Source organism: Oncorhynchus masou, chromosome 15, assembly GCF_036934945.1.
Source record: "Oncorhynchus masou masou isolate Uvic2021 chromosome 15, UVic_Omas_1.1, whole genome shotgun sequence".
NCBI lineage: Eukaryota > Metazoa > Chordata > Actinopteri > Salmoniformes > Salmonidae > Oncorhynchus > Oncorhynchus masou.
The window spans coordinates 8,343,579-8,357,692 of record NC_088226.1 but is presented as its reverse complement, the minus strand read 5'-3'; the positions used below and the strand labels follow the sequence as shown (position 1 = coordinate 8,357,692).

At 42.6% G+C, this 14,114-nt stretch overlaps 1 protein-coding gene across 2 annotated transcripts; it reads left to right on the top strand.

The window, feature by feature from the left end:
• Nucleotides 1-1,229: 1,229 nt before the first annotated feature.
• LOC135555490 (filaggrin-like) lies at nucleotides 1,230-12,984 on the top strand. Of its 2 annotated transcripts, none has more exons than XM_064987969.1 (2): nucleotides 1,230-1,496; nucleotides 8,653-12,984. In XM_064987969.1, the coding sequence occupies exon 2, from the start codon at nucleotides 9,162-9,164 to the stop codon at nucleotides 10,809-10,811; it is 1,650 nt and encodes a 549-aa protein (XP_064844041.1). In that variant the 5' UTR covers nucleotides 1,230-1,496; nucleotides 8,653-9,161; the 3' UTR covers nucleotides 10,812-12,984. The 2 variants fall into 2 exon arrangements, with proteins under 2 accessions (XP_064844041.1, XP_064844042.1); XM_064987970.1 differs by lacking the exon at nucleotides 1,230-1,496 and adding an exon at nucleotides 2,197-2,285.
• Nucleotides 12,985-14,114: the final 1,130 nt, after the last annotated feature.

The following is a 14,114-nucleotide window of genomic DNA, read 5'->3' as shown; positions in this document are numbered from 1 at the left end:
TGTACAAAACGGAGCGATTTCTCCTACACACAGACGCTTTCAGGAAAAACTGCGCATTTGGTATGTAACTGAGAGTCTCCTCATTGAAAACATCCGAAGCTCTTCAAAGGTAAATGATTTTATTTATTTGGTTATCTGGTTTTTGTGAAAATGTTGCGTGCTAAATGCTACTCAAAATGCTAAGCTAGGTTAGCATACTCTTACACAAATTAGTCAATTGCTATGGTTCAAAAGCATATTTTGAAAATCTGAGATGACAGTGTTGTTAAGAAAAGGCTAAGCTTGAGAGCAGGCGCATTATTTTCATTTTATTTGCGATTTTCAGAAATCGTTAACGTTGCGTTATGCTAATGAGCCTGAGGCTTTAGTCACGATCCCGGATCCGGGATGGGGAGTTTCAAGAGGGTGGTGCCACCAACCTGCTGTGCTTAACCCTAACCGTAACCCCTAAAATATCATATGAATTGTAATTGGTAACATATCATACAAAATGTAATTCGGAACACATCATACGAAATGGATTATGGACATCCACAAATGAATACATACCATACCAAACATAACATAGCTAATTTGAGTGTCCTGGATTTTCATTTACTATATTATGTCCATCCGTGAATCCAGGTTGCAGCGAAGTGGATGTCACAATTGTATGTGGCCATGTCACAATTGTAACAGACCATTGTAGCTCCTGATAAATGTGTCCGACTGGATTCAAACCCATGTCACCTGCTCCACGTTAAGCTAAAGCCTAGGCTATGCAGGCTATGCATTCAATCTTCTGAATATGAAGAAAGAACTACTCATGTGCTAATGAGGGACAATGTGAATAGATTTTGGTTTGCTCATTAGAATAAAGCTGAAAAAATAAAGCTATATTTAAAAGGGCGAAACTGAGCCGTCTGGAGTAATTAGGCCTATCCATTCAATAAAGGGCCACACATTTCTCCCCCAAACAACAGCTGTTGGATACAATTGTTTCTTTATATATCTTCTGCTGAAGGCTTGTTTCTAAAAATGTCTCCCCACCATTCCATTTGTCCAAGTCTCTCTCTCACTCTCTCTCCCTCTATTAACCTAATTAGGGGTATCTCACCCTACACCTCCCCTCTCTCCTCTTCCCCATCTCTCTGCAACATAATTCGAAGGAGAAGAAAGGGGAGTGGGCAGATACGGAGCGCGAGAGCGAGAAACAAAACGTGACTAGGCACCCAAAGACTTCTGTTATGCAACTACTGACCTACTAACATACAATTGGAGACATTGAGAGAGCGAGGAGGAAATTGTAGCAAGTCCCTAACGTAATAAGAGAACATATTCAAAATAAGCGACACAGAATTCATGCTCACATACAGGCACTAATCACAGAGCTCGCACTGTACTTGAAGGACGATCGCACATTTGAATTCGATAGTAGTCGGAAATAGGAATTGTTGAACAGAAGCGTGGATGTTATATTAGACTTCGCACTGTTGGCTTTTATTTACACATACAAGGTAAGAATTTATTTTTATATGGATTGCCTTTAAATGTCCCGTCGATTCGTGTGTATAATGTGACTTATTATTATTGAAAACAAGTAAATCAAATTGTTTAATAATACCAATTTCAGTGTTACTTAGTGGCACTTCGATTAAACTTTTCATCATTTTTGTTTTGCATAAATTTCAAATTCACTGATACATTGTTGCAAACATTTTGGCACAACGGGAAGTGTTTATAATGTTGGTGACGGACGTTGAACCATATGTATGTTCTGTCAAGGCGAGGCGTTTCCCCCTATTTAGTGGCAGAATGTATAGGTTGATGATAAGGAGAAGGGGAGCATGGAATTCCTTCAGAACGAGGAATGCTGGGTGGCAGGGGCCACAGAAAACACACTTATTTGGAATAGCTTCGTTTTCCCCCATCACAGTAGAGTTTTGAAAATATTGAAAGATACAATAACTTGAAATACTTTAAAAGTATTATTCTTTGGATAAATTCCTCTATTCTTTAGTAACACAATTATGGACATTTATTTCAGCAACAAATTAATTTACCAATTGTAAATTATATAAAGACAGTTCTATATATATATATATATATATATATAGAACATTGTAATTGAAATGCTTGTGAGTTAAAATGACACTGTTAAGACTTGGAACGGCAGGGTAAGGCTTTGAGTCCATGGGAGGCAGCTGGAAAAAAATCCCTGTCGGTCTACACCTGGACTCCGGGTTAGACGTAAAAATGGTAAACTAAATCCAGGACACTTCAATTAGTACATTGTGTTTCGTATGGTATGTATTCATTTGTGGATCAATCTTCCATTTCGTATGATAAATTACGTTTCCAATTCGTATGATGAATTACGATTCCAATATGTTACGAATTGCAGTTAGTTGTGGCTGTTAGCTAGGTGGCTAATGCTAACATTAGCTAAGTGGCTAACATTAGCTAGCTAGGGGTTATGGCTAAGGTTGGGGATAACGTTAACTTTAGGTTAAAGGTTAGGGGAAGGGTTAGCTAATATACTAAGTAGTTGACAAGTATTAAAAGTAGTTGCTAATTAGCTAAAATGCTAAAGTTGTCCATGATGAGATTCAAACACGCAACCTTTGGGTTGCTAGACGTTCGCGTTATATGCCCACCCATCCACACTACTTTTGTTTTTGCCATAAGTAACCATCTGTGTTTGTAACCATACCAAGCGTAACATGCATTTATTTGAGTGTCCTGGATTTACGTTTACTATGTTACATCTAGTCTATCAGACCAATCTGGTCTGAGGTCACACTTCTCTCCATCACATGTAGTAATTTGTGAAAGTTTAGTCAACCCGTTAACCCTTCCCCTGCTCAGTGGGGCAAACTGAATCTAGAGTAAGGCTACTAGAATATTGGGCTGTCCTACATCTCTGAAAACATTGTTTTGGATATGAATGAAAGTCTAAAGTATTGGCTGTTTTTGTAAGGTGAGCTGGATATACTGGGCATGTTTATTTCTGTCCTTATTTAGGCTGCTGGGTTAAATGTGAGCCTATCTCAGTCTTGACAAGTTGTTGGATTAGCCTATGGGTAGCGAATGCAACAGGGCAACAAGCTATGTGCAAGAAACTTGCTTTTGCCTTGAATGATTTCCCCGGGGATCTGTTATAATATGCAAAAGGTACATTTATCAGACACACCACAAAGAGTATGTTCAGAGACACCACAGAGAGTAATGGTATGTTCAAAGACACCACAAAGAGTAGTGGTATGTTGAAGAGGGCTAAAAATCGTGTGATGTGACGTAGATATGTGCCTGCCGTGTAGGCTATTAGTTATATTGGGAAACAATTTTAGACAATGTAACGCTCTACAGCAACTATGTAACGTGCATTATAGTCTCCAATTCCGTATCAGCAACACTGTTGCGCACTGCTTGTCCATCTCAACGTTTAACCTATGCAGTTATTAGGCTACATGCATATAATAATTAATACTGCACACACACTTGTTGTAACTTGTCTTATAAAAGACTATCCTGCTCAGTCTGTATGTTGAAAGTACCCCCACACTGCATGTGGGAATGATTGTGGAATGAGTGCCCCCGGTGCCTGCAGCTCATGCATTTGTTGTTTAGTGATGGCATGCACACTTGTGTCTTGCCTTCTTTTGGTGCCGCGGTAAGGGTGTAGGCTATTCACACTATTCATGTTTTCTTGAAAAGTCACACTGGAATTATCTCACGAAAAGTTAATCAATACCATATAGTTTAGAATATAGCCTATGGTACAGGTGTGCTATGCACAATGGGAAATTACGCAAAGCATTTGGTTATGCGTTCAACTTTTGTAACACTAAAGGCTGTAGTAATGGTGCGGGTTGCAAAATAAATAATTTAAGTCATTAAAACGGATATAGGAAGGGGAGATGACGCAATAAGCGGAAGCCTATAGCCTCTATTGTGCTTTGCTGAGGAGGGCTAATTCGTTGGTGCATAAGGTGGACCACTATGCCAGCTCCAAATGTAGGTCACATTAGTCATAAAGGGGAGGGGATGTGCTGCAGAGCCCCCTATAATACCAGAATAAAAACCTACCAAAATGAATCCTAGCTGGCTTAACAAAGACACCCAACCATTTCATGCAGAACAGAAACACTGATGGGCAGCAGATAAACGTGCCTAATAAACATTTAGGTTTCCTTCATATCGTAGTGATACACAATTAGAAACATATTCATTTAGCATTTATACATCTGGGTTTCCTTCATATCATAGTGATACACAATTAGGAACATGTTTATTTAGCCTTTATACATCTGGGTTTCCTTCATATCGTAGTGATACACAATTAGGAACATATTCATTTAGCCTTTATACATTTTCTTCAATCCTGTGCTACACCCCTTTTCTGTATGATTCATGAACCTTTCCATAAATTGCTTGTAATTGCAATACAATGATCATCTACCATATTCCTTATTGTATTAGTAGGCTATTGCAAAAACATGGTAATAACATGGCTAATTATCATGCGGATGAGATTACCTTTGTTTCACTAGAGCAGCGTGCACTATGTCTTGTTTCACTCCTATTGTAGTTGATGGTAAACAATGTGGAGTGGGGTTTATCCTGACCCGCCTGACATTCTCAGGGTTTCCTGGCACAATGAAAGATAATGAAGGATAGAGTAGGTGCTTTGTTATTGTGCTGCTGTGGCTGGGAGGGAGAGGCAGAGAAGTAGGCCAAGGGAGCACATGTGACTGGGAAACACATGGACTGCACTGGGTCACTCCTTTTTTCCCCTGTTTAACGGAGGCTGATATGGCTGTGTTTATGGAACAAGGAGTTGGCTTGGAACTCCGCCTGCATGTCCAAGAATGTGTACTTTTTCTTGGGAAGATAAACCCAGTCTTGGAATCAGGGTTGGACGATATTTGGGGAGACCCCTTCTACGATGTGCTACTCCAAATTTTGCGATATCCAATATTATCGTTCTTCACCGTTAATGACTAAATCATTCTAGACTGTGCAATTTTTGTACTTATTTACAATGGTATAGTCGCCTTCTCATTAAATAATCTTAGTGTTGACTGGGAAAAAACAAGGTTTAGTTAATTAATTTAGACTTAATTTTCAACATATTGATACAGCACATCACAATATACTGTCAATGTCAAATGTCCCTATTCTATTTACTCATATATCGGCCCAACCCTACTTGGAATTTTTGAAAAAGCCATCTATTTGCATTCTTCCCCAGTGGGGGCAGTTCAGTTCCTCAGTCTCAGTGAAAATTGGCACCCCGGTCTGGGCCTCCTCCTTATTTTACACCTGCTCCCATTACTTTAAGAGCTCAACAAAAACAAGCTTTTGCACTCAAGCCCCACCAAATATAGCTTTGTGTGGTTGTTTGGACCCAATAATTGTAAATGGCATACATTTAGATTCTCTTTGATCACTTCACAAATGTAACCAAGCCCCTTCCTGTGGTAGAATGACTTTATATTTATTAAGTATAACAGGGATGTGTGCTAATGTTAAACAGAGCTATCAGTAACAGATTCATACTCTGAGATGCAGCTTTTTGTTCACCTTTTATCATGAAATTGGACATGGAATTCATTATGGTCTACCACAAGCGTAGGAGTGTTCCATTGAAACACAGAGCCTCGTAAGCATATTAGATGGGTGAAAAGGGAAGCAGTAGAATTTCTTACTATTTGACATTTGTTCTGGCAGGTCACACTACATTTGTCATAAAAACACATGAACCTTTCATTGGTAATCACTATCTCAGTACCCTGCAGTTAGTTATAAGATACACTATTGAAGTGGGTAGGTTTGATGTTCTGATTATCAGGTAAGGGTGTCACACTGTGCTTCGGGTGGGATACACACTTATTATGATGCTCTATTCCTGTAGCCGTAGTGGGAGACTAAGAGCTTGTGATGCATTAATCAGCAAACACTACAGCTCCATTCATGTCTCCAGCTAATTCCAGCTGCCCGCAGAGGAGATGAGCAGCTTAGCTTTTTTTTAAGTCAATCTGTTTGCGCAGTGTAAGTGTGTTGTTCGATCAGGAGGGATTGATGTTGACATGATTAGTTCTGTTGCCATGGGAGATATGTTGTTAACGCTGGTACAGTACCCCGTTTGTTTACATCCTGCGAGGTCTGAGCTAATTTTCCCCTCTCTTTTGTCTACCTTCTCGCAATCTCTTTGTCCCTCTCTCCATGCATCTTTCACCTCTATAAATAGAGTACTCTCTAATTCTCTGTTTCTCTCTCCCTGCCTCACCCGTGGTTCCACTGACCTATATTCCAGCATGCCGTGTAGGCACTAGTCAGAGCCAGGGTTTACTGAGTGGTCCCTGGTTTCTGTGGTCTTTCCACTCTTTCCCTCCTGCCCCTAAGCCACACACAAATGGCTTGTGGGAATGAGGACCTTAAAGTACTGCATTTAGCAGTGCAAGATCAGGCCCTGTCTCAACTGTTTTCCAGGCATGATCGTAGCCTTTATCCCTATTTAGTCTCTACTGGGACCCAAATGACCCATACCGAGAAGGGTTGTCATCATTTTATTGGAAGCAAAACATTTTGAATTTAAAAACTAGGGGTGTAATATCCCATCTAGATTTGGCTCGTTTTGTTGCTGAATTGTGCCTGGAAAGAGAAATTGGTGTTGAACCCACATTTGAAAAGTGTAGAGCAATTGGTAGATACATAATTTTGTCCCAGACTCCAAGGAGAATATAACCCATTGAAAAAACAGATGATGAGATTACAGAGGCAAAGAGAATCAGTGTGTCTCAACTCATGTTGTTCAGTAAGAAAGTGAGAGTAAATGAGGCAGGGAGGCAGGGATGATACAACTCCTGTTGGCCAGCAACTAATTTGATTTATGTAATTTGATTTAAAGCATACAAAACCAGTTTAATGGAAAAATGGAACAAGGGAACAGTCTGAATGAGTTCTCAAATGTTCCAGGAAGAATCGATCCTCGATGCCTGTTGAATTCCTTTGCTTGTCTCAAGTCACCTGTATGGGATGTAATTGATATTGAACCAGTTAGTCAGCAACACAGATAAAATAACTGGCACACAACCAGCAGAGACAAATTGGAAACATGAAAAGAGACACTGGAAAAGCTACTTGGCTTATTCATGAAAATCATACTTAAGAGGTTTGGCTAGTGACACATCTACCTCTGTTTACCTCATTACCAGGAGAGTCCCTGCTGAGCAGGTTCCCAGACACTTCATAGTTATGAGGCTGACCACCCTGATGTCATAATTCAAGAGAGCTTGGCACATTCTCCACCCCCCTCCTTCCTGAGACTTGACCTATATTCATTAATCAACCCCCCATATCCTTATCCGCCCTTACCTTAAAATCTAGTGCCCTCTCCACCTCTTTTCCTTGGCGGGGAACCTTTGTCTTCATTCACCGCCAGGAACTGGTTTTCCAAATAGAATATGAATCTTTATGGTTATTACACTTACAGTAAATTCTCCAATTCATGATAATTTCTATGTAAACATATTGGGCTGTTTCTTAATATGGTTGTTTTGGAATCTTTGTTCCTGACCTAGAATTCTAAAAAGGAATGAGGGGAACCCTACACCCACTGCACCTGGGGGATTCACTGTTCTGGCTCTTAAAATACATTTGCTGAAAGACTATTTAAGAGCAGCCATGAAATAAGTAAAAAATGGCTGTTTAAAGCTTACAAATTCAATTTCCAATCATTCCATGTGTTCGAATGATGTAATTTCTGGTAGTGTTACTGTTTCTGAGTTTACATGGTAACCATGTGCTCTCGACTTGGTTGCCAGACACACAGTTGTGATTACAAAGGCGGAGGAATAATGTCACAAATAGCAAATGTGTAATGTCTTACTCAGAAAAAGATAGTAACTCAGAAACGACTATATTTGCCTCATGTTTATTACACCATGCAAGTCAACGTCAACATGAAGGGCTAAACGCGTCCACATGCTTCCCAGCCAAAACAGTTCGGAAGAGTTTGTGCATACATTGTGTAAGTGTACGGAATCGTTTTCATGCACATTTTCCCATTGAGAAATACTGCACCAAACACCTCAGTTATATGTAAAATTGTGCGACTAACATCTCCTCTGCAAAAATGTAAAAATTAATGACAGATTTCTTGATTTAGTCATTCTGACTATTTTGAGGAAGTGTATACTGACTACGGCGTCTCAAAATGGACAAAGTACTATTGTCGCTTTTTTTTCTAGTTTTCCAAGCGAAGGTATTTTAAGTTAAGGGAGTATGCAAGTACACTCGTTCGGTTCGGCAAGGCGCCAGCCAAACTGAAGCATGCTGACACCTTAAGGGGTCATGGACCATTGACAGAGAAGCTCAATAGAAGGGCCATGAGGTCAGACAGTGGTTACTAGGGTCTAGTGGTTGCCAGGTGTAACAATGCAGTCAAAGCCAGACATACAGAACATAGATGAAAGCAGAAGGATGTGAGAAGGAGCGTATTATTAATTATTCCTCAAAATTCTTTGATCACCAGCCATGCCAAAAACTAAAATGGACTTAATTAACAATGACATAAAGAAGATATTATTCCTTCAATCTGAATGCATAGTGGTCGACAGCAGTCCACGAGGATTAAGAGTTTTGCCTTTTCTTTCTTTGTCTCCTCAGCCTTTCATCTTGCAACCTACTGGAGAAGGAGAGAGGTAGCGCCCCTCCCAAGGGACTGACAAGCCGAGATAGACTGAGTGACCTACATCCTGCAACACGCCTGGAGCAGTAGAGCACTTCTCTGTCTGCTCAGCACAGCGCTCTCGCAAAAATATTGAAAAACAAAACAGAGAAAAGAAGGTTAGAGAATTGCTCAGTGAAGCTTGTCACATTCTCCACTCTAGGAACTCTTTTTTTTTCTTCTCTTCAAGGCAGCTTTGACCCACTTTTCTGTGAGAAAGCTGAAGAGACTTGCCTAGAGAAAGGCGGAACATACATTGGATAAATGAGGGGAATTAACGCAGAGTTCCACCGCTTCTTGATCTTCTTGGCCAGTTTAGACACTTGAACTATAAGCTCATTCAATCAGTGAGATATAACTGAATCCCACTGTTCCTTATCACCCCATTCCTTGAGTTTCCTTTCCAGTGGTTGTAGCAATATTCCAAACTGTCCTCCACTGAGCAACAATGGAATGCCTGAATTCACAACTCCAATCAGCAAGCTCAGAAAATAACCTGGACAGCCTAGAGACATACTCTAACTACGAAGAGTCTCTCCCATCGCCTCAAGGAACCCCCTCTCGCCAGGGGCGTCTCGTCAAGCCCAGCATGAGTTGCAGACGCAAGCGTGAGTTCATCTCTGATGAAAAGAAGGATGCATCCTACTGGGAGAAGCGCCGTAAGAACAACGAGGCGGCCAAACGCTCCAGGGAGAAGCGACGACTGAACGACATGGTGTTGGAAAACCGCGTCATGGTGCTGAATGACGAGAACTGCCGCCTGAAGACAGAGCTGCTGCAGCTGAAGCTGCGCTTTGGCCTTATCAGCACTGCCTCCTACATGGAGAAGAGCCAGCAGCTCACTAGTGGAGGCAACCATGGAGGCACCGGGAGATCCTCCACATCCAATTACTACTCCAGCGGCTACTCCAGCAGCTCCCAGGTGATGATGAACTCTGACTCCTCGGAGACTGAGCAGTCAGGCAGCGGGGGGGGGCATAATCAACTGGTGACGTACTCCCCCCATGGGTCCCTTTCAGACATGTCAGACGGGTCCTCCCGGGACAGCCCAGAGCCTGCGGTCTACGGGATCAAGCAGGAGGAAAGCAGCCTGGAGATGGACATTGGAAGCAGCATGTTGAAAGTCCACCATAGCCTGTCCTCCACACATCACCAGGAGGTGATGGAGTCGGTCTACCACAGCCAACAGCACCACTCCTACCACCACCAGGAGAGCATCACAGGCAAGACCAGTCAGGTCCCTCCACCCACCCAACAGAGGAGTGTCATCCTCTACCGCTCCAGTAGTGCCTCCTACCCTGGGGAGAGCCAAAGGCAGCAGGACATAGATCAACAGACAGCCCAACAGCAGAGTGCTCAGGCCGGCCATCTGGCCCAGGCTCGAGAGAGCCACACAGAGAGCTCAGAGAGACTGGCAGAGGTGACCAAGCAGATGGAGAGGAAGACACTAGACTCCCCTCCATACCACTACTCAGACTGCCACAGCGAGGCAGGAGAGGGGCAGGTGTACAGAGCTCTGCAACAGGAGCAAAAGACCCAGATGGGCCTCGCTCCAGACATCCTCCAAAAACAGGAGGCCGTCGCGTCCCACCTGTACCACAACCAGGCTAGTCACTGCTATCTTAGCACCCAGGACGAGGAGCCCCCCATACTCACCTATGAGGGCGGGGCCAGGAGTGAGGGGTACTACCAAGAACACTCAACCTCAGGCAAAGACACCTCCTCTAGTGACAATGACCCCCGCAGCTCTGACAAGGATGCCTCCACGGACGACGAGTCTCCGTCTTCTTCCTCCTCTGACGCCGGGAGTTACCTCCAGCACCTGTCTGTCTCACACCAGCCAGGGTCCCCTCTGCCCTCCCAGCAGGGCTCCTCCCAATGCCAAAGCGGGGACTCCCAGGCAGAGGTTAAGGGCACTGCCCTGCCTCACAAACTGCGTCTCAAACACAAAGCCATGAGCTCCCAGCAGGACTCTCCCACCACCCCTCCTCCTTCCTCTATCCTACCCCTGCCCCAGCACCCTTACCTGGCCCTCACGCAGCAGCAGATCGGCAAAGAGAGGGAGAGTGAGAGCCAGCCCCCCCACAGGGTTCTATAAGCAGCCGTCCTCACCTGAGTCAAGGAAGGAGAGTGGGGAAAAGGAGTCGTCAAGCAGACGCCATAACAACAGCCGAGACTAAGTGCCTATAGAACACTTGAGGGCAACACACATTTGTTGAGGTTCCTTACATTGTGAGGTGTCTCTGATGCTGCCTTAGATCAAAATACACTCTTTCCCTTTCCCCTCCTCAATCTCAATCCACTATCGTCCCTTTACCCCATCTACACCTCCCTCACCTTCATGTCCTGGGACTAAAAAGCTGTACTGAAGCCCAAAACAGGGCTGGACTTCTGGGGGAACAGTATTCTATGTGTATATATTGTATATACACTTTTCAGTTCTTGCATCTTCTCCATAATTACAGAAGGACTTTTGTTTATAAATGAGAGGAGGGAGGAAACTCTTTCATATACTTTTTCGTCAAACCACAGTTGGTCATTTCAAATGAGATTATAAGTTGACCATTATTTGAACTATACTGTCAGCTTTCATTGCCCCTTCTATGGTGCACATCTGGCTTTAGACAAACATAGCAGCAACATTCTGGGAACATTCCCTTGACCAAAGATGCAACAAAATGAGAAATTCCATCCCTCTTCCCTAACCCTACCAATTCATATTTCCCTTCCCATCTCCATGATCTCACACAGCCCATCCATTATCTTTCTTGTTCAAGCACTTGGTTTGTATATTACTGTAAATAATACACAATAATTTATAAATATATATTTTTGAAGAAAACAAACAAAAATGTCACAACAATGCGACAAACTGTTGAGGCAAGAAAGGACTTGGATGTTATCATCCTGTTTTTGTCAGAATTACTGTACAGTCACATTGTGTCTACTGTTGCAAACTCCACTTAAGTTAAAACGCCTTTAATGTCATCAATTTAACTCTGTTTGCAGAAACATGGCCGATAGCTTTTGAAATGCAGCTTACCTGTTATTGCAGTAGATCTTTAAGATCTTAGACAGCATTCAATCAAAGTCAATCTGAGACAGAACTAGGCTGCTGGCCTAAAGTTGAGCATCATCAACAGTCTAGACTTCCACTGTTCGTTCCCATCTCTTAGCCAAATGTATTTATTTCTATGCCCACATCTGCAGAAAAGCCAATAGGAACATAGACTAAAATATGAATGTGTATAAACTTTAAGGTATAAAAGCTCAAGTTAAAACCGTAAAGTGGGGACATAGAGGGGAGAGAGTTATTTTAAATATAGTAATATAATCTAAATGTTATCTGTATGATATTTGAACTCTGAGTGAGGCCACCTAGTCTCCTCTGCAAATCAACACAATGCACTGAGCTCAGAACCTCAGGCTTCTAACCTGATGTCGATCCATGTGCGCTAGACACACGGAGTTAAACCCAGAAACTAGGTAATTGGATCTCTGAAACAGAAGTTAATTTACTATATTACACACATAGCCCATGGCGTTATAAAAACCTGGTTTAGAATAAGAGCTATTGCAATTAAGTTTTGTAAAAACCTAGGACAATCTCTACTTTGTTAATAAAATAGGGATTTCCCCTTTTTCTAATGTGCCTCTGTAGTGTAATACATGGGGCATCCGCCTTTATTTTCCTCGTTTTGGGTGACAATGAGAAGCCTGCACTGTACCACACAGTTTATAAAGTATATGTACCATGTTTAGCTTTTTGCCACTTGTGTATAAATGTAAAGCTTTCACTCTCTGACAACACTGTAATGTTAATGTCATTGTTTTATTTTCTGATGATTATTTTCTGAAGTGTTGTTCTGTTATTATCTTCGTGTGTATTTGCGCCATCCTCCCTTTTTTCAATGTGTTTCTCCTATGGACCGTGATGTATTTGCGCCATACCCCATCCTCCCTTTTTTCAATGTGTTTCTCCTATGGACCGTGATGTATTTGCGCCATACCCCCATCCTCCCTTTTTTCAATGTGTTTAAAATCAGTGATGCTTGTGTTTTTGCTGATGGTTTTATGAAAAAGATTCTAAAAAGACAAAGATGCAGACGAGACTAGTGTGGTGTTTAGCAGTAGGTGGTGTCTAGGTCGCCACCACCCCTTTTTGACATGGCTGTATATGTAAAGACACTAATTTTCATGATGGAAGATGGATGCATTTCAAGATTGAAAACAATAAAAAGGTTGTTGAAGTTCTCAACATATCGTAAAAATATTGTCAGATTTCTCCTTTCTTTACTTTTGTCTATGTGGGTTACACACAGTTCAAGATGGGTCTGTTTGAAAATCAGCTGTGCATATGCCAGACAGATAAAGACCAAAACCTCCCTGTAGTTATCACTTGATACTGAATACAAATTGGTTCATAGGTTAGTTATAACACTGCAAAGAATAATAATAACCATATGCTAGCTAGCGTAATAAACAAACTATCATTTATACCAGAGCAGCTGCTGACAACCAACATTCTTCTATGGTAATTTGAATCACTGCCTACTAATTGAACACAGCCACAAAGCAGAGCTGCGAGGTACAATGATTAGACAGACACAATCTAAATTAAGGCAAGACACAAATGATAGCCTAACCTAGTTGTTTGTAACCACAGGCATGTCTCTTTCAGCAGGTGTGGGAACACCCTGTTTCCAGTCCTCACAAATAGCTTGGTTACAGTCGCTCCCTGGGCTCCTTACTTTCCTGACACACAGGATTAATTTGAAATGAGAGGCGCTTTGGAGTGACACACTGACACATTTTCTAGACAGACCGCCTGTCTGACCTCCCTGATGTAACAGTAGCCTACTTCCTGCCACTAACTCTCTATAAGCCCGCAGACCTACGCACGCAGGGCAGAGATGTACCCGTACGACCACACTAAACACAAACGCCCTCAGACGCGCACAGACATACACCCCCCCCCCCCCCCCACGGAACAGAGGACCTCTCTTATGCCCCAGTCCACTTTATAAAGGCCTCATTGAACCTGACACAAACCACTTTACCCAGAGGGAAAACTGGGCAAGCTTCCTCTCCTTCTCTAAGCCCAGTCCTAACATACCTCACAGCCTGTTCTCAGGCTCTCACTCAGCAGGCATGTCCATGGCTCTCATTCAGCAGGCAGGTCCATGGCTCTCACTCAGCAGGCAGGTCCATGGCTCTCACTCAGCAGGCATGTCCATGGCTCTCATTCAGCAGGCAGGTCCATGGCTCTCACTCAGCAGGCAGGTCCATGGCTCTCACTCAGCAGGCATGTCCATGGCTCTCATTCAGCAGGCAGGTCCATGGTCCATCTCACTCAGCAGGCAGGTCCATGGCTCTCACTCAGCAGGCAGGTCCATGGCTC